At 40.8% G+C, this 20,076-nt stretch overlaps 1 protein-coding gene across 1 annotated transcript in view; it reads left to right on the top strand.

The window, feature by feature from the left end:
• Positions 1-20,076, top strand: part of MDGA2 (MAM domain containing glycosylphosphatidylinositol anchor 2) — a gene marked incomplete at both ends in the record, with an annotated part of 636,181 nt that overhangs the window by 281,280 nt on the left and 334,825 nt on the right. The window contains one exon of the mRNA XM_083348686.1: positions 2-176. Coding sequence (XP_083204812.1) covers positions 2-176 — 175 coding nt within the window. The remainder of the gene's footprint in view (position 1; positions 177-20,076) is intronic.

The raw sequence follows: 20,076 nt of genomic DNA, 5'->3' as shown, positions 1-20,076 counted from the left end.
GATCAGGTGGACAAAAACAGCAGGAAGTGCCTCTGACCGGTTTCAAGACTCAAGTGTGTTTAATGAGACCCTGAGGATCACAAATATACAGCGGCATCAAGGAGGGCGCTACTATTGCAAAGCTGAAAACGGCTTGGGCTCACCAGCAATCAAGTCAATAAGGGTAGATGTATACTGTAAGTACATTAATTCCAGAACTTTCTGTTACTGAGTTATGTTTCCTCTGCTGCATTAAACTAAGAGGTCATTGAGGTTGGCAATCTGGAATAAAGCAGTTATCAGGCAGTCAAACTGTCAAAGTGTCAAAGAAATGGCCATTTTTTTGGAGGAGGGGTGGATTTGAACATGACTGAAATTTATTTTTTGAGAACTTTGAACTCCATATCCTCACATCTAGCCATCACCAGTTTCACAGTGTAAGGGGAAGATTGATTGATGTATCATAGTAAAAATTGACACTAGTGAAATTCCCCCAGGCGTAGCACTTTTCTCTTTCATTGCACTGTTTTTGGAGGGTTTAAAATAGTATCCAGAAGCCAGGTTTTAAAGCCTAACTTCGAGTGAGGTTTCCAGATGTTCTTCCCATTTGATGTAGTTTGCTTGAGCTTTCAACCTTAGACAATAAATCAATAAATCTGTCATTAATGGTAGTCCTAAACTCTGGAGAGAACACCAGGGGAAGTGCAAACATGTCTTTTTGTTCCAGGAAAGAAATGATGTAAAATCTGAAGTTGTTTTAACATTCATTTACTAACAATGTTCCTGTATCTGTGTGTGTGCATCTATTCATATATACACTTAAATATTGTGGTGTTGCACAAACTCCTTTTCCAAAGTTTGGGATTTTAAAAATACTTTTCTCAGAACCAGTGAATCAATTCACTATATTAATTAAAGCAGTGCTTCTCAATCTCAAATGTGTGGACTTCAGTTTCCAAAATTTCCCAGTCACCATTGGAGATTCTAGGAGTTGATGTCCACATATCTTAAAGTTGCAGAGGTTAAGAAATACTGCATTAATACACCCAGTAAAGAGGACCTAGGAATGGTTATATACAGCTAAAATAAAACAAATTGTGGACTTCTTTAAATAAAAGTTACACACAAGGCATATTATCTTTGATTACATAGGCAGTCCTCACTTACCAGCCTTTTATTTAGCAACTATTCAAAACTGCAGTAGTGCTTAAAAAAGTGGCTTGTGATCAATCCTTGCGCTTATGACCATTGCAGAATCCCTGTAGTCATGTGAACATGATTTGGGCATTTGGCAACCATCACACATTTGGAAAACACATGACACACACCCCAGCATCATGTGATTGCCATTTGTGACTTTCCCAGCAGGCTTCTGATAAGCAAAGTCAATGGGGAAGCTGGCAAGAGGTCACAAGTTTGTCACATGATGTCTCACTTACGAGCCACAAGTGATTTAGTTAATGACCACAATCTACTAATGACCACTAAGCCAGGCATTTATTTGATATTTTGCTTCACAACGTCTTCACTTACTAACAGAGTTGCTGGTTCCAATTAGGAACATTAAGAAAGGACTACCTATATTTATAAAGCAATTTTCTAGAACAGATAATGGTCTTTACTCTCTTCCACTGACAGACAGGAAGAAAAAGCATGTTCAGCCAGTAGGAACATTTCAAGGGAGCAACTTCTAAGGAGAGAAATTTAAAGGGACAAATTAATGATTAAACAAATATCTTCCTGGTGATTCTTATCCCTACCTGATTAGACTGATTAAAAAAATCACATTGGCTGAGATGTGGATTTAGGTAGATTTTGATCTTAGCAAGTCTTGTGCTTTGAAGAATTGTACAGTCTATTTTATTTTAATAAATTAGAAATAATTAAACACAGCTTGTGTTGTTAACTCTTCAAATATTGTTAATTCCCTAATGGTGGAATTAAATGTTATAATTTGGAAGTGATGTTTGGGAGGGCTTGGGGACAGGGGTGGCATATCCATAGAGTGCCGGCAGCCCTGGATCTTCAGATTATACATGAGATGAGACTTGTTCTGGTACTGGGACTCAGAATTCTTTAAAATTTAATTGGTGCCCTTGTAGCTAGACTGTGGTTGAATGGTTTCAGGGCTTGAGATGTCATCAGTCCATCAATGATGAGAGACAATATTTGGGAATCAATTTGACTCAGCCTATAGGACATTCTTTCTTTTTTTAACAACATTGAAAATTCCTGTTTTCATTACTTTAAGCTTCATTCATTTATTAACCTAAGCCATTTGAGCTAGAGATGGGGGAATTTTACACATTGTAAAAGGCAAATAAGCTTATTAAAAATAACAAAGGTAATATACTTTAAAAAAGGGATTCTAGTCTCAGACATATTCCCTGTTCAAAAGAAGTAATTGAGTAGATTTTGAACAAAAGGAGCATTAAGGGATCCCATGTATTTTTTCTTAATCTTTTTGTGCTACTGATCCATGCAAATTCACAAGACCAGGAATCATGCTGTGTATGGTGCACAAAGCAAAGAATGGGAAATAATGTGACTATGGTACTATGGGGGTGAGCAACTCATAGCTTGGATTCTACCATTTGAAGGCGCTACCATTTGAAGACTTGCCCGATTGAATGTTCTTTTATATCAGGAAATAAGAGCATAAAAACATGGTAGCATAAGATTAGCCTTGCTGTATCAGGCCGAGGCACATCTTAATGTACTATTTTGTTTCTCAGAACAGCCATTTTGATGCCTCTGAGGTGTTCACAAGCAGAACTTGTTTTGATCTCAAGTTGAGGGCACATGAGTCTCTTGACAAACCTGACCTCTATGTATTTATCCAATCCCCTTTTTAAAGCCATCCAAGTTAGTAACTATCACTGAATCTTGTAATGAATTCTACCAGATAGCTCTGTACTGTGTAAAAAGTGCTTCTTTTCTCTGTAAATAAAATACTGAGGAATAAAAAGAAGCAAATCAAGATGAAGGTTAAGATCAGGCAGGTCCAATCTATGACCCATGCACTTGATGGATGGATCAGTATTTTTTCATGTGGTCTAATGGGATACTACATGTAGTCTTGACTAACTTAAAGTTAGGATGGAGCCAAACATAGTTACTTACAATCCAGATTCAAAGTTCTGATAGCTTCCCTCTCCCATGCACACAATTGCATTTTTGGGTGGTTAACATCTGACCCATATTTACAGTCCTTTGCAGCACCCCTTAGTCATATAACTGTGATTTATGAATTTCTTTTGGCAGAAATTGTCAGAGAGAGACTGTCCCAGTATCTCTCTACCATTGAGATTGTACTAAAAATAAAAAAGAAAGAAAACAATATGTTCTTCTCAATATGTGAGGTAATACAGCAGCCATTTTTTTTACTATCTAATTATCCAAGAAATACCGAAATAACTTTGGATCAGCTTCCAGTGTATTCTATTAGTCTTTTTCTACTCAAGTTGCCAGTGCCCAGAGTTGAATGTTAACAAGGACATTTGTGAATATTTTTGCATACAACTAGAACAAAGTGATGTGAACAGATATACTACTGAATCTTTTCACATTTTTTTCTGCATTGTATTTTATCAACGCAAATCCAAAGAAAAGAACAAAAGATGCAAATCAGCTGACAGGACTGAAAAATGCCACACGCTGTGTATGTAAAACTCCCTGCCTCAAGATGAACAGTGAAAACAAAAAGAAGGAAGGAAGGAAGGAAGGAAGGAAGGAAGGAAGGAAGGAAGGAAGGAAGGAAGGAAGGAAGGAAGGATCGGAAATCCATCTACACCCTATATCAGTCTTCTTGACATCTCAAAATATAGAGAGAAATACAATAGGAAGGATTTGCTGACAAGAAGACCCTATTGAGTGTCTGATTACAAGATCTGACTTGCAATGAGTGAATGGCATTTTTATCATCTAAGCCAAATTGATTCAATATGTAAGGATAACATGTATACACATGCGCCCTTGGTGTTTCTTTTTTTTATTTTGATTCTTTCCCAGAAAACAGCCAACGCGTTCTCAGCAGTACCTTTTCCCAGGTGTGCAAGTGACCTTTTCATCAGAAGGTCAATCTGCCTTTTTCTATGAGATGACTGATTGTTTCTCTCATTCTGCATCTGTCTTTCCAGTAACATCCAATAAATCCTCCCTTTTCTGCTATACCCATCATATGCCTCTATCTGACCATCCTCCTGTTATTGGCAGCTGAAGATCACCAGTTTATTTTTTAAGAATGACTTGTTACTTTGAATTTATAAGGCTCTTAATTTACTTTACGTCATTCAAAAGTAATCAATATTTTCAGGCAGCACAGTATCTGTTGTGAGTCCTTGCCTGCCAGCAGATCTGGCAGCTGTGTCAGATTCAGGGGAAGGGTTGCATGGGTTCACATTGGAGTCTGTGGAAGGCTCTGAGGAGCACAAAGACTCAGAGCTAGATGTGACACCAGCCCCATCTACTCATGCTCAGGCAGAGAGGAAGCTGGGTTGGGGGCCTGAACTGAGTGAAGAGCTGGGGCTGTTATATAGGAGCCGTGACCAGGGGGGCTTTTGCACAGGTTCGCCTGGTGCGCCAGTTGCGTCCCTATCTGGACCGGGACGCCCTACGCACAGTCACTCATGCGCTTGTGACCTCCCGTTTGGACTACTGTAACGCTCTCTACATGGGGCTGCCCTTGAAGACCACTCGGAGGCTTCAACTGGTGCAGAATGCGGCCGCGCGAGTTGTAATGGGGGTTTCCCGATACTCCCATGTAACACCTCTACTCCGCGAGCTGCATTGGCTTCCGGTTGCCCTCCGGGTGAAATTCAAGGTGCTGGTTATCACCTATAAAGCCCTACATGGCCTGGGTCCGGGATATTTGAGGGAACACTTGCTGCCGGCATCAAACGCCCTTCGCCCAGTGCGCTCCCACAGGGAGGGTCTGCTCAGGGTTCCGCCGGTGAGAGATTGCCGGCGGGTGACACCCAGGGATAGGGCCTTCTCAGTGGGAGCGCCTGCCCTCTGGAACCAGCTGCCGGTGGAGCTGAGGACTGCCCCAGACCTCCGATCATTCCGCCGGGGCCTGAAGACCTGGCTTTTTCAGCTCTTGGGCCCAGACTGAGGAAGAATTTTTAATTTGGGGTTTTTTAACTGACTATAGGGTTAATTTAATACTTTTTAATTTGTTCTTAATTTTTGTATTTTGGATTTTTAATTCCCTGTAAACCGCCCTGAGTCCTCAGGGAATAGGGCGGTATATAAATATAACTAAATAAATAAATAAATATATATATATATATATATATATATATATATATATATATATATATGTATATATATATATGTATATATATATATATATATATGTGCAAATTATTCAAATTGCTAATAAAGAATTTGGGAGGCTAAGATGATCATTTCGAACTCTTTATGTTCTCATCAGTTAGTCATACCCTTTTATCTGAGATTCGAACCCGGGCTGATTATATATCAGGCAGTGTTTTAACCTCCTGAGCCACGGGTTCCTTCTCTCTTATATTAGCTGGAAGGCAAGGCAAATGTATGTTTAAGTATTTGTCAAGGCTTTTTGAATGGACCTTGCTAATTAACTCTTTCATTCCTGTTTTGGCCCGGCTCAGGGCTTATCCACAGGAACTAGTCAACTTATGACAGCTCATTATTTGTGCAAATTATTCAAATTGCTAATAAAGAATTTGGGAGGCTAAGATGATCATTTCGAACTCTTTATGTTCTCATCAGTTAGTCATACCCTTTTATCTGAGATTCGAACCCGGGCTGATTATATATCAGGCAGTGTTTTAACCTCCTGAGCCACGGGTTCCTTCTCTCTTATATTAGCTGGAAGGCAAGGCAAATGTATGTTTAAGTATTTGTCAAGGCTTTTTGAATGGACCTTGCTAATTAACTCTTTCATTCCTGTTTTGGCCCGGCTCAGGGCTTATCCACAGGAACTAGTCAACTTATGACAGCTCATTATTTGTGCAAATTATTCAAATTGCTAATAAAGAATTTGGGAGGCTAAGATGATCATTTCGAACTCTTTATGTTCTCATCAGTTAGTCATACCCTTTTATCTGAGATATATATATATATATATATATAACATGCATGCTAGTCATTTCCGACTGTAGGGGCCGGTGCTCATCTTTGTTTCAAAGCTGAAGAGCCAGTGCTTGTCCGAGGACGTTTCCGTGGTCATGTGGCTGGCATGACTAGACGCCAAAGGCACACGGAACGCTGTTACCTTCCCACCTTAGTGGTCCCTATTTTTCTACTTGCATTTTTATGTGCTTTTGAACTGCTAGGTTGGCAGAGTAACAGGCACTCACTCTGTTACACGGCACTCGGGATTCAACCCGCCAAACTGCCAACCTTCTAATTGACAAGCTCAGCATCCTAACCCACTGAGCTGTCACTGCTGTGACTACTGCCTGTTGATGGCCTTGGGTTAGGCTGAAACAGAAAATAAGATTTGTCCCATGTTTGGGGCCTAGCAAGGTAATCTAAATACTTAACGAACATTTCACACACACACACACACACACACACAAACACACAAATACAGACACACACACACACACACACACACAAATATATATATACAGTATACACACACACACACACACACACACACACACACATATCATAAATTTTTGGATTGCTAACAAAGAATTAAAGGGAGACATATATATATGTAACATTTTCAGATTATAGAATTTGTCTGATGCCATTTAGAATATTGACTGCCCAGTGTAATAGTCACATTTATTTGGACCATTAAACTTTAGATAATTTCCATTTTTCTGAGTTCTGATTCAAGTCAAATGCTTCCATTTGAATTATCAACTGGACATTAACTGAACTTCTAGAAAAAAAAGATAGCTTTGTATTTGAATCAGTTATTCCGTTTTATATTAAAATATGATGGGCAGGAGAAGAAACTTAATTTCCCTACAAATTCTGATACATTTGCTCAGGAGGATTAGCAGCAGTTGTAACTATTTTCCTGCCATAACCTGATTGGATATCTAAATGGAAGAGATCAGCTTTCCAGGTAACAACTGAAATTACAGAACTTTTTTTTCCTGTTGTGGTGCTCTACTTTTCAAACTGTTTTTTCAGGGAAACTCACCTAGCATCTACTCTGCTGTCTTGATAGGCAAAGCCCTTTTTATTTTTGTAGACCAATAACACACTATGTTTGTTTTCAACTCCTCTTGTGTTTTGGCATTATCTTTGCAGTTGCTAGTTTTGATTGTTTTTCCCTTTTTCTAATTGTTGGGATACAATTGCAATTTTGTTATAACTCTAGGAAAGCTTGAAGGATGGAATATGCATTTCAGATGCAATCAACAAATCAAAATGATAATTGCAAGAGCTATGGGAATTAGCAACATTCATTCCCAAAAGCCAGTTGAAGAATCAAGTCTTGGCTAAGGTTTGCAGAAAGCGTACAGAGAACGGAAATGTCTGTAGAAAAAAAAAAAGAGTGTAAAAAGGGGGAAATCTTCTCTCCCAGGCAGTTCTGGGCCTCACTTTACAACTCTCAAAACAATTTCAAACAGTGCTGCCAAAATTTACTGGCAGAAACAGCTAATTTTTTAAAGCATAGTTTTCACTAGAATTACATCCGGGAAAAATGCATTAAGTCTTTGGGGGCTTAACACATCCAATATCTATCACCAACCCCGCCCCCTTCTTTCCCCAAACCCCCAGGCTGAAACATTTTGGCCCTTGTATCCTGGAGATGCCATTGCATCAGAAAACCCACCTGCTGGAGCTACTGTAGGGCATGATAATTGGTTAAGAAAAGAGTGGTTTCTACTGCAGGCTAAAAGAATTGCCAAGTCCAAAAGAATAGAATTTATGTGCAGGATAGGAGATTTAAGAATTGGCTGGGATTGGAGAGGTTGTAATAGTTTTAGGAGCTCTCTTCAAGTATGATTGGTGGCTATTAAGTTATAATCAATCTGTCCAGCTTTATTTTTGTCATCTATGAGCAAGAAGATAACACAGCTGGCTCTGATCTTGCCCCAATATACAGATTGCCCTTGCAATATTGGATGGGAAAAACATTTACTTTTTTGGAACAAGGAAAACCATATGGGAGAAAAAACAATGTAATTCTCTCTGTGCCCAACCCATCTCTCACTGAAAAGGATTTTTGTAAGGATGCAAAATTTTCATTTCACAAGGATGCATTATGCAATTCCCCACTTGCAATACAAATCTCAATGTGTGATTCTGTTTGATCTCAAGAGCAAACTAAATCTCAGAAAATTTGTCTCAGACATGCACCAGGAATTAGCTTCTTCAACACCATTCTCCTTTATTCCTTAGAGACTCGGTCATTGGCATTTGGAAAGCAGACAATTCTAACTGCAACAGAATCTTTTGGTATTCCTCTCTGTCAAGAATGTGTCTCAAAAAGAAATAGTCTTTTTCTTTCAGCATATATGGTACCTTATAGAAATAAGCATATGAAATAGCAATAGCACTTATATACCACTTCACTGTGCTTTACAGCACTCCATAAGTGGTTTACAGAGTCAGTATCATGGTTTTGACAGATGAAACTCTTCAAAAGAACTTTGAGGCATTGTTTACCTTAAAGAATCCTTTATTTGAGAAACAAAGTATCAGCACTACATAGTTGAAACCAGAAACTAAATTCCCCTCCCCTGGATACAAAGTAACAAAGTGCAATTCCCTCCTCCAATAAACCGTCATAAATCACATTCCCCAATTAGCTTGAAGCGAGGGGTTTCTCCCCAGCCATCCAGCCCGCCAAAACACTATCAGCTCTGGGCCCAATGTCCTTGGGTTCCTATGACTAAGTTATTATTGTTATGACTAGCTGGACTCTCATCCCCATTCCCCCTCCCAGTATCAACTAATTCTAAACACAATGGAGCAAATGGCTCCATTTCCATCTGTTGTCAAAGCAAGAACATCCGATGTTAGCAGCGTTGACATCTGCCCCACTTACAAAAAGGACAAATCCTGTAATGCAAACAAAGTCATAGGTTAAGGGTTGCCTCTAGGTTTGTTAGGGTGTTTCTTATAGAATCTATTAATGAGTCTGTCAGCTTTTACATCACTAGATTTCACCCAGGTGGCTTCAGACAACGGATACCCCTTCCATTGCACTAAGTACTGCAATTTCCCTTTAAAATTTCTAGAATCAAGAATACACTTCACTTCATAGTGAGTCTGTCCTGATACTAGAGAGGTCCAGGTGCCTTCTTAGGGGAAGGTCTTAAGGTGGAATCCCAGAAAGGTTTCAGCAGGCTACAATGAAATACAGGGTGAACTTTCCCTAAGAGTCTGGGAAGTTTTAATTCTACTGTGACCCAGTTAATATTTACAATGGGGAAGGGTCCTAAGTACTTTGGTCCTAGCTTCTTACTAGGTAACTTAAGCCATAAATATTTTGTGGACAAATAAACCTTTCCCCCCAACTTTTATCTGCCTATTTTTTATATGTCTCGGAAGCCTTTTTTAAAGCAGTTTTCGTGGTTTTCCAGACTTCTCCCCACCCCCTCATCCATTGATCAAGAGTTTGGGAAGTGGAGGGTCCCTGAGGATATTCGGGTATTGTGCTGAACTCTTTTCCTGTGGCCACTTTAAAAGGCATGAAGCCAGTGCTGCTACGAACAGAGTTATTGTAAGCCACCTCTGCAAAAGGGAGCAGGTCAGTCCAGTTCGATTGTTGATAATCCACCTAGCATCGGAGATATTGTTCCACCATTGAATTCGCAGATTCAGCCACCCCATTGGTAAGCTAAACCATCCCTGCATGTTAGGGAGGTTTTGATTGTCCTTGAACCATTGGTCGATGAGGAGCTCTTGTTTGATTTTCTTTGCCCCAGTGTCATCGGGGTTTGGGGCTCTTGAAGGTGGGACTCTGCACAGCGTGAGTTGAGAAGCAGTTTGTGGAGTGGAGATAATTGATAGTAGAAGTGCTATTGGCACCATGAATGAGCAAATGTGCTCTTGAGAAATAGCTGGAGAATTTATGTTTTCCTTGGGAAAATGTGGAAAAATCAGCTACACAAACATTGGTTGATGAATTTTGAAAGATTGTTACATTTTGCTAGGAAAAAAAGATCCATTCCTTTCCAGATAAAAGTCCTAACTAAGGAAGAAAAATGGAAGTGGGAGAATCTGCATCTCCAGATCAACCAAGTCCAAAAATCCTTACTGTTTTTTCATCTAGAGAAAAAGGGACTGTTTCAGATCCAAGAAATAGAAACATTGATAATAAATATACCAATGTAAACGAGGAGACATGCTTTCAATATTCCCATTCATGCAAACCAGCCACATTGGAACTGAACTTCATTATATCTCATGATATATTGCATATATGTCAATGAATGTGTGTCATTCTCATTATCTGATTGATTGCAAAAGAGAAGGAATTCTATTATTTTTTAAAATCTATGATTTGGACAATTAAAAATTCTGTCTTGCAGTGGAAGCCATAATGACATTATTTGCCTTGGGTGTGGATCTTCTGTGTTACTGTATCATTTTTCTCCCTTATCAAGAAATCTTGAGAACTGTAGCTTGCAGAAAGTTTCACTGGAAATGCGCAACAATGCTTATCAAGTGTCAGTTACCAAATATCCCTGAGAGAGGAAGCAACAGCCAAATCAGTTTAATGGTGCCATCTAATGCATGTTTGCCTGAGAATGTGCTCTCTGACCCTTCCTTCTATGCCCAGAGAGATGGAACTAATAACCACTTTTATATGATACAACCCTCAGTTCCTCTGGCTTTCCATGAACATAATCTAGAGCACTTTCAGTAAATGTCCCTGTAGAGACTTATAACTCTCTCCTACTTGCAGCAATTAAGGTCCAATTCGCGGACTGAAAATATAGTTCAGCTTTCTCATTAATTTCCCTTTGGAGGTGAGCTTTCCTGGGATTCTGTAACACTTCAAATTGTCATCACAGTGCTACTTGTAATGTCTATCCCAGGTAGCTCCCAACAGAATAAAGGGCATATTTTGAACTATCATTAAAGTTCTCTTAGCATCTTCTCATCTTTTCTGCTCAAATCAGAACGGGTAAGGTGTTTGTGCGTGTGTGTGTGAACCAGCTTGAGAACAGCAAAGAATATGGAATCATAAAGTTTGAAATGGTCATTAGACTATTGAGCCCAAACTTCTGATCAGTACAGAAAACTAAATGAAAACATCCTAAGATATAAACTCTTTACATTTGCTGGAGTAGCAGTAGCAATAGCAATAGCACTAAATGTATGTACTGCTCCATAGTGCTATATAGCACTCTCTTATCAGCTTACAGAATCAGCATATAGCCCCCAACAATCTGTGTCTTCATTTTACCAACCTTGGAAGGATGGAAGGCTGAGTCAACATTGATCTCATCAGGATCAAACTCCAGACTGTGGGCAGATTTAACCTGCAATACTGCATTCTAACTACTGTACTACCATGGCTCCTCATTGAGAATCCACTGAGAATACCTTGGTATTTGAACATAGACATTGTTACTTGAACATAGATCTTTTTAACATTTATATTTTATTGTATTTTACTAACCTAGATGAAATTTTAATATATATTGCTAATCCATGTATCATATGCCATATGCTAAATAAATAACAGGGATGGAATACATCCATTGAGAGGATTTAATCTCTCTGAATAATTTTTCCCAATGCTGAACTGCTCTTAAACTGCTAGGGATAGCTTTGTTGTGTTTTCTAAAACATTGATTCAGAATTTGCCTTCTTGTAACTTTCTTTTTTTAAAAAAATACTTACATTATTGGTAAACTGATGGAATATAGCAGAGAACACTGATAAAACAGCTGTTAAGTGTGACAAAATCAACAATGTTTAATCAAAATATTGATCTGAACCTCTCTTTTTGACTGAGAAAAAACATTCTTTTTCATCTAAGAAATTACTTCAGGCAACTGAAGAATACTTTCATATATTCTGCCTCAGTCATCTCTTGCCAAGGCCATACAGTATGTTGGTTGTTCCTTCACCTTTTTGTCAAAAGACTTAGTTTCTAATCCCCATATTTGTTGCCCTCTTCTGAACTGGTTGCAATTTCTTTAAATCCTTCTTTAAAGTGTTGAGAACTGGACACAATAATCAAGGGGGATCTGACCAAAACAGAATAAAGTGAAATGATTACTACCCATGATTTTAAAATTATATTTCAATTGTTGTATCCAAAAACTGTGTTTGCTTTCCTTCTTACGTCTAACTTCTGCTCAGGGACATCTATCTGTCTATCTTGCTTTCTTGCTTTTTGTAATCTCACTTCATAAGTAACTCAAGGCAACAAACGTACATAATACTGCCTTCTCCTCCTCTTCCTCCTCCTCCCTACAACAACAATCTTTTGAATTGGGTTGGGCTTAGAGATAGTGACAGGTGACTGACCCATTGACCCAACTGACATTCAAGCCTAGGCAGGACTTGAACTCATAGTCTCCTGGTTTCTAGCCCAACACCTTAACCACTACACCAAACTGGCTCTCTATCTCCCCCTGTTATATGTTGATAATATTGACCTATTATCAAGGTAGGAATTCCCCTAACTTTATCCTGAAGCTAAAACTCAAATACTTTGGCCACCTAATGAGAAGGAAGGACTCACTGGAGAAGAGCCTAATGCTGGGAAAGATCGAGGTCAATAGAAAAAGGGGACGACAGAGAATGAGGTGGCTGGATGGAGTCACTGAAGCAGTAGGCATGAGCTTAAATGGACACCAGAAGATGGTAGAGGACAGGAAGGCCTGGAGGAATGTTGTCCATAGGGTCGCAATGGGTCGGACACAACTTCGCAGCTAACAACAACAACAACAACAAATCAATATTTCCTACACGAAGAACCATGAATGTCTATATTGCAAACTTATTTATATACTTTTAGCTAATTTCTCTAGCCTATTGAGGCCATTTTGAATTTTGAGTGTAATTTCTGTCTTCCAGGGAAGTCTTAACCTTGCAGGAATAGAGTCAAAGAAGTGAAGATATTAGTAATAAGGAGCCTGATCAAAACCTCATCCCCTTTTGTAATGTCCCCCAAAATAGAAAAAGGTGGAATTTCAATCACACTGCTGCTACCATCGTTTTGACTTTTCTGGGCCAAACTGAAGATTCCATTGTTCCAGGGCATTGTTATTGTTGTGTAGTGAGTTCTTCGTGCAGGAAAGAAGACGAGGCGAGTGAGTTCAACAAAGCTCATGGTTTATTGCTTGCAGGATCTGAACTGAGAATTGGGCTGCAGCTTGCAGCAATTTATAGCCTGGCCCCTAGGCGGCAGCCAATAGATTTAAAGTAACCCACTGCCGCCTAGGAGCAGCCAATAGCAGCACTGGAGACCTGGAGTCTGGGTTGCTGGAGAGCCGTTAGCTGCTCCAGCTAACCACGTGGTGTTACACTTGAGCCCAATACATAACACCCCTCCCCTCTTAGATCAGACAACATCATAGCAATAATTAGTAAACAAACAAGTTACAAGACTTAACATCATAGCAACTATTTGTAAAACAATACAAGTTAACATTATAGCATCAGATAGCCAGAATGAGTAGACTTCTATTATAGTACACAAGACAGTTAATATCATATTCCTACTACTGTTTAAGTACAGTGACAAGATACAGTACAGACAACATTATAGTTCTTTTATTTAACAACATAGTCAGCTAGATAAGAAGGAGGCTTGTGTGCCCTTGTGGAATGTCTCGGGGGTCCAGTCACTTTCTGGTCTACCAACTTACCCATTGGACTAGGTAAACCATTGTCCTTTGAAGCACTTGAGTCAAAAGAATTAGAAGCTGTCTAGCTGGCCTCTCCAGGTTGGCCCACCCCAGAGTCAGACTGATTAGCAGAGTTGGCACAGCAGTTGTTAAAGTCTGGTTGGTTTGCTCTGTCAGGGGATCCATGTTGCACTACTGGACTCCCCTCTTCTATGCCCAGTTCCTCATTACTAATGAATGAATAATCTTGAGAGTCCATGTGTGGGCTAGCTTGGCTGTAAGTTTGGGGACTTTGGGAGGGACTTATGGTGCAGTCCTCGCTTAGTGGCCGTTCTGGAAACCATTTCCTGAGTTGATCAATGTGGTGTCTGACGACTTGCGCTCCCTCCAGCCCCACTTCGTAAGAAAGGGGACCAGATGATTTGGTAATTTTACCAGGGACCCACAAATTTCCATGTCCATAGTTCCTTGCCCAAACCCAATCGCCCACTTGTAGCCCCCTTGGGGGTTTTGGTCGAGAGGCTTCTGCTGCCACTGTATCTGAATGCAACCTGTCCAGTTTAGTGATCAGTCGCCTCCCCCAATGAAGTTCTGCAGGATTTTTGCCTGTAGCAGTGCAGGGCGTAGAATGCTGGCAGAGTAAAAAATCTGCCAGTCTGTGATGCCAGTCACCTGTTACAATGTGTTTAAGCAATTCCTTCGTGGTCCTCACCATACGTTCAGCTTGACCATTAGAAGACGGTTGAAAGGGGGCAGACGTTGCATGTCTGAGAAGATTTGCTCTTAGGAAGGCCTGACATTCAGCAGCAGTGAATTGAGCCCTATTGTCTGAAACTAAGACATCTGGCAACCCATGTGTTGCAAAGAGTTTTCTCAGCACCTGGATGGTCCTAGCAGTAGTCATGTTTGTAACTGGAATTACTTCCAGCCATTTAGAGTGACTGTCCACCACTATGAGGAAGAGGTGTCCCTGAAAGGGCCCAGCATAGTCTATGTGAATTCTAGACCAGGGGGTGTGCATTTCCTCCCACCTGTGAACTGGGGCATGTGGCATCTCAGGCCTAGATTGCTGGCATGTATAACAACCATGTACCTGTGCTTCAATGTCCTTGTCAAGGCCAGGCCACCAAAGGTAGCTTCTTGCTAAGGCTTTCATTCTGACAATGCCTGGATGGCCCTCATGTAATGACTGTAAGACCCTATTGCTTAGTGACAAGGGGATTATGACTCTGTTTCCCCAAAGGATGCACTCTTTGTGGGCTGATAGCTCGTGTCTTCTGACAAAGTAACTCTGAAACTCAGAGCCTGGGCTTTTATCCAACCACCCTGTGTGTACCTATGAGAGCACTCTACTCAGTGTTCTATCTGTAACTGTTTCTGCAGCTATGTCCCCAGCATGGAGGGGAAATTCTGGCAGGTCCTGAATGGACAGAATTCTGGCCGCAGGAGCCAGGTCTGGTTCTGTTAGTAGTAGTGGGAGTCTGCTGAGGCCATCAGCACGGCCCATTTCTTTACTAGGTTGGTGAATCAATTTAAATGTGTATGCAGATAAGAAAATAGACCATCTCAACATTCTTGGTGAAAGTATGTGGGGGGTTTGTTTGTCTGTTGTGAAAAGTTCCAATAGTGGTTTGTGGTCAATAAAGACCGTGAAGTCTCTGCCATATAAAAAGTCATGGAATTTTTTTATTCCAGCTACAATGGCTAGGGCCTCTTTGTCAATTTGAGTGTAGTTACGCTCAGCAGAGGGCTGTGTCCTTGAATAAAATGCAATGGGGACTTGTGTTCCATTCTTTTCTAAATGACTCAAGACTGCCCCCACCCCATAAGGAGATGCATCACATGCTAAACAGACTGGTTTAGACTCCTTAAAATGAGTTATAGTGGATTTGGCTGACAACAGTGCTTTTAAGTCCTGGGAACTTTTCTTATGAGTGCCTGTCCATTTTCTTGGAGCTTTTTTATCTAAGAGCCTGTGAAGAGGCTCTGCCAATGCAACTTTGTTAGGCAGGAAAGCATGGTAGAAATTGAGGAGGCCCAAGAATGCCTATAGCTCTCCTTTGGATTTAGGGCTAGGAGCCAATTTAATGGCCTTCACTTTGGAATCAGCAGGGTGAAGACCATTAGCATCAATTCGAAATCCTAGAAATTCTGTTGAAGGGACCCCAAAACTACATTTACTCTTCTTTAATTTGAGGCCTGCTTCTCAAAGCCTCTGTAAAACAGCCCTGAGCCTGCTGACTAACACTTCTGTGGATTCCCCACCAATACGTACATCATCAAAATAAGGGCAAATACCCTGAATGCCTTTAAGTGTGCATTCCATGATCCCCTGAAAAATGCCTTGGGAAACGCTAACTCCAAATTGTAAACGCTTTACCTTGAAAGCCCCCCTGTGAGTCACGATCGTCTGAGCCACGACTGTGGCCTCATCAACCGGCAGTTGCTGATAGGCCTGTGCTAAATCTAATTTAGCAAAAATGGTTCCTCCTTGCAAGGAAGCTAAAATGTGGTTCACCACTGGGACAGGGTAAGCGTATTCCTTAAGGGCTTTATTCAGTGTACATTTATAGTCTGCACATATCCTAATTTCTCTGTTGGCCTTAAGTGGTGTGACTATAGGAGTTTCCCACTCCCTACCATCAACTGGTTGTAAAATGCCCTGTTCTACAAGCTTGTCTAATTCTAAATCAATTTTATGCTTTAGGGCAAAAGGGACCCTCCTAGGCTTAACCCTAATGGCGACTACATTGGGATCTAGCTTGAATGAGATAGGCGGGCCTGTGTATGTTCCTAGGGCTGAATCAAAAATGTCCACAAAGTCCTCGCAGACTGACGAAAGATTTGCAGCATGTATCCAGTTGATACCAGTTATTTGAATGCCTAAAGCATCAAACCAATCGAGTCCTATGAGACTCGTTCTCTGGCCCTCTACTACTATGACATCCAGGTGCCCATAAAACCCCTTAAATTTTATGGCCAAGGTGGCTTCTCCCTTAACTTTGACTTGAGTGTTTTGAAAGTCAGTTAAAATTATGTCAGAGGGCCTTAGCTTGGCCCATTGCCTACTGCAACTGCACACAAAATTGAAGGTATCCTGGGAGATAATGGAGACAGAAGAGCCAGAGTCCAACTCCATTTTACAAGGGACTCCTTGTAACTCCACCTGCAGTTTGAGTTTAGGTTTGAGGGGGTGTCGGGCCCTGGTGCGGCATACACTTCTACGGTTTCTACAAAACCCACACTAAATTTTAATTTAATTTAAATGGACCCTGGGCCCCAGTACCTCTCCTTGTTGGATCTTCCGACTGGTGTTTGGGTGGCCGGTCCCTCTGGAGAGCTCTGCAAACCATTGCAATGTGGCCTGTTTTGCCACAGGCCCTGCACGTGGCTGACTGGAATCTGAAATCAGCGCGTTGATGGTTGCTGCCGCAGCCCTTACATCTAGGTAATAGAACTGCCTTCTAAGTGTTCTCTTGCTGTTTGCTGCTGCGGTGCTGTGTGTCGGGTTGCTTGTGAAGCTTGTTGACTTCAGGATCCTCTTCCTCCAAAGATTCCTCTGAGTGTTTGGCGTCCTCGTGGTAGACTGTTTCTTCGTGCTTCGTTGTTTTGGCAGGCTGGACTGTTTGGACTGCACCCCCAGCAGCTTAATCTGTCATTACTTCGTCTTGGGCTTCAATGAATGTTAAATTTGGTCTGGCAAAAAGTCTTTGCTGGAGTGTTCGATTCCGTAGGCCGCAGACGAGCCGATCTCGCAGTCGCTCCTCCACGCCTGCCTCAAGGCTGCGATGTATTCAGATGCTGTTTCGCCAGGCTGCTGCAATCGCTGTTCAAACTTGAAATGCCAAGCAATTACTGACATCTTTGGCTGGAAATGCTCTCCCAGCTTCTTCTTGAGGTCAGCGTAGGAAGCTGACTCTATTGGCGTCAGTGCAAAGAGGTTTTCAGCCAGGTCGAATGTGGCCAGGCCGCACACGCAGAGCAGTGTGGCGGCCTTTAGCCCGTCTTCTGCGACTTGGTTTGCCTGGAGGTAGCTCTCTACCTGGGACAAGTAAGAAGGCCATACCTCTGGATGCTTGATGTCGAATTCGCGAAGTCTTCCGACCTTTGGCATGCTGTCTTTGGCTGGTTCCTGTGGTTTCTGATCCTGCTTCTCTGAGGCCCAGGGACTGAATCCGCTGAGCATGAGGTCGCTAGCGTGGCTTGCTAGCCAACCAAAGGTGGGGAATGCCTTTTCCCTCCAGGCATGAGCTGCCTCTCCCCTAGTGAACTTCAGCTCTTCTAGAGAAGCAGGATCCCACCTTTGTCGCCAGTGTTGTGTAGTGAGTTCTTCGCGCAGGAAAGAAGACGAGGCGAGTGAGTTCAACAAAGCTCATGGTTTATTGCTTACAGGATCTGAACTGAGAATTGGGCTGCAGCTTGCAGCAATTTATAGCCCGGCCCCTAGGTGGCAGCCAATAGATTTAAAGTAACCCACTGCTGCCTAGGGGCAGCCAATAGCAGTATTGGAGACCTGGAGTCTGGGTTGCTGGAAAGCCATTAGCTGCTCCAGCTAACCATGTGGTGTTACACTTGAGCCCAATACATAACAGTTATATTAGCCAATTTTGTCCCATCTGGACATTTAATAATAAATATGTCCACCTCTTCATCCAAGTCATTAATAAAAAATATTAATGAGTAGAGGATCCAGTATTAATCCTTGTGCTAACTTATTTGATACTTCTCTCCAGTCTGATACTTGACCTGATATTTGATATTTCTCTACACTGAAGATACTCTTTGTAATTTTCAAGCAAGCTACATATCTACCTAATTGCCATGGCATCCAATCACATTTGTTAGTATACCATGCCTTTGAGTATTTTGACAAAATCCTTGCTGTAGTAAAGCTATATTATGTCTACATCAATCCCATGGTCTATTAAGAAATTCATCTGCTCAAAAAATAAGATGAAATTAATTTAGCAAGATTTGTTCTTAACAAATATGTGGTGATTTCTGATAATTAGGGCTGTGCAATGCTTTGCATGTGAAGGTAAAAGAGATGGATATTTATCTTCTATGGACATTTAATTTTATTTATATTCAATTTTTGTCTATCTGTCCATTTACATTCCTTTACTTTTCAGTTGTACATCTTTGCAGGGAGGATTACTTGATTATAAAACAAATATCTAGGTTATTCAGGGGTAACCTAACAGAAGGAACAAAACTTGATGATGCTGTACTTGGCTGGGACTAATGTTAAGAGTCTTAAGAGACAACCCGGACCTATCAGATTTTGCTTGAACAACTTAGAGATGAGAGAATTCTCTATAACTTCCAATTCAATAAAATCTTTACTTTACTCTTGGAAAATCCATAGGATCCATAGGATTTGATTTAGGCTCATCTATTGAACTCTCAGTTTGCTCTTTTAGTTTCTGTTTTCTCAACAGATTTTGAATTCTGAACTTGCAATGGACTTATGACCAAACAATTATTGTGATGGCTATATTGTGATTATAATCCAGATAATGAGCTGCTGCTTAAGAGAGCAGGATATAAATATGCAAAGTTTCAACCCCTTTTCTTAAAAAAGGACTTCATAGCAGCAACATCCTTCCCACTTTTATAATGGGTGGTCAATGGGGCCAGAGAAACTCTGGGGAAATGAATATGGCAGGTATAATTATAATTTTCTTCTGCACATATGCCCTTAACCCTGAATCATACTTAGCCAGATGGTCATTACTCCTTTTCTAACTTGTCTTGCATAGTTATTATGAAAATAAAACCAGAAATGAAGGAAGTCCATCATTTAGGGGTCTCCTGGACTACAGGTACATCATAAGAGCCAGTGTGGCATAATGATTAAGACACTGAACAAGGTAAAATATATTGGGAAACATTGAGCCAGTCATTCCTTCTCAGCCAACCCAACCCACAAGACTGTTGTAGAAAAATTGTGAGAAGTATGCTATCTTGAGTTCCTGGAAGAAATGGGAATAGAAATTTAATGATTCCCAACTAATTTGTACCATACCTCCCATATACTGGTCCTAATAGTAACCATGGGGTGAGCAGTTTGACTCAGAGTAGATGACACTCCTAGAGAAGGAGATAATTTTTCCTATCCTATTTTACTAGTGAAAATATGTCTCATGCAGTAAATATACAGAATATATACAATAATAGAATTGGAAGGGACCTTGGAGGTCTTCTGGTCCAAACCCTTTCACAGTCAGGAGACTCTCTGCCATTTCAGGCAAATGGTTGTCCCTTCTTAAACACCTCCAAAATTGGAACACCCACAACTTCTGAAGGCAAGCAATTCCACTAATTG

This window comes from Vipera ursinii (assembly GCF_947247035.1).
Source record: "Vipera ursinii genome assembly, chromosome: 1".
NCBI lineage: Eukaryota > Metazoa > Chordata > Lepidosauria > Squamata > Viperidae > Vipera > Vipera ursinii.
This window is presented reverse-complemented; position numbering and strand designations above follow the sequence as displayed.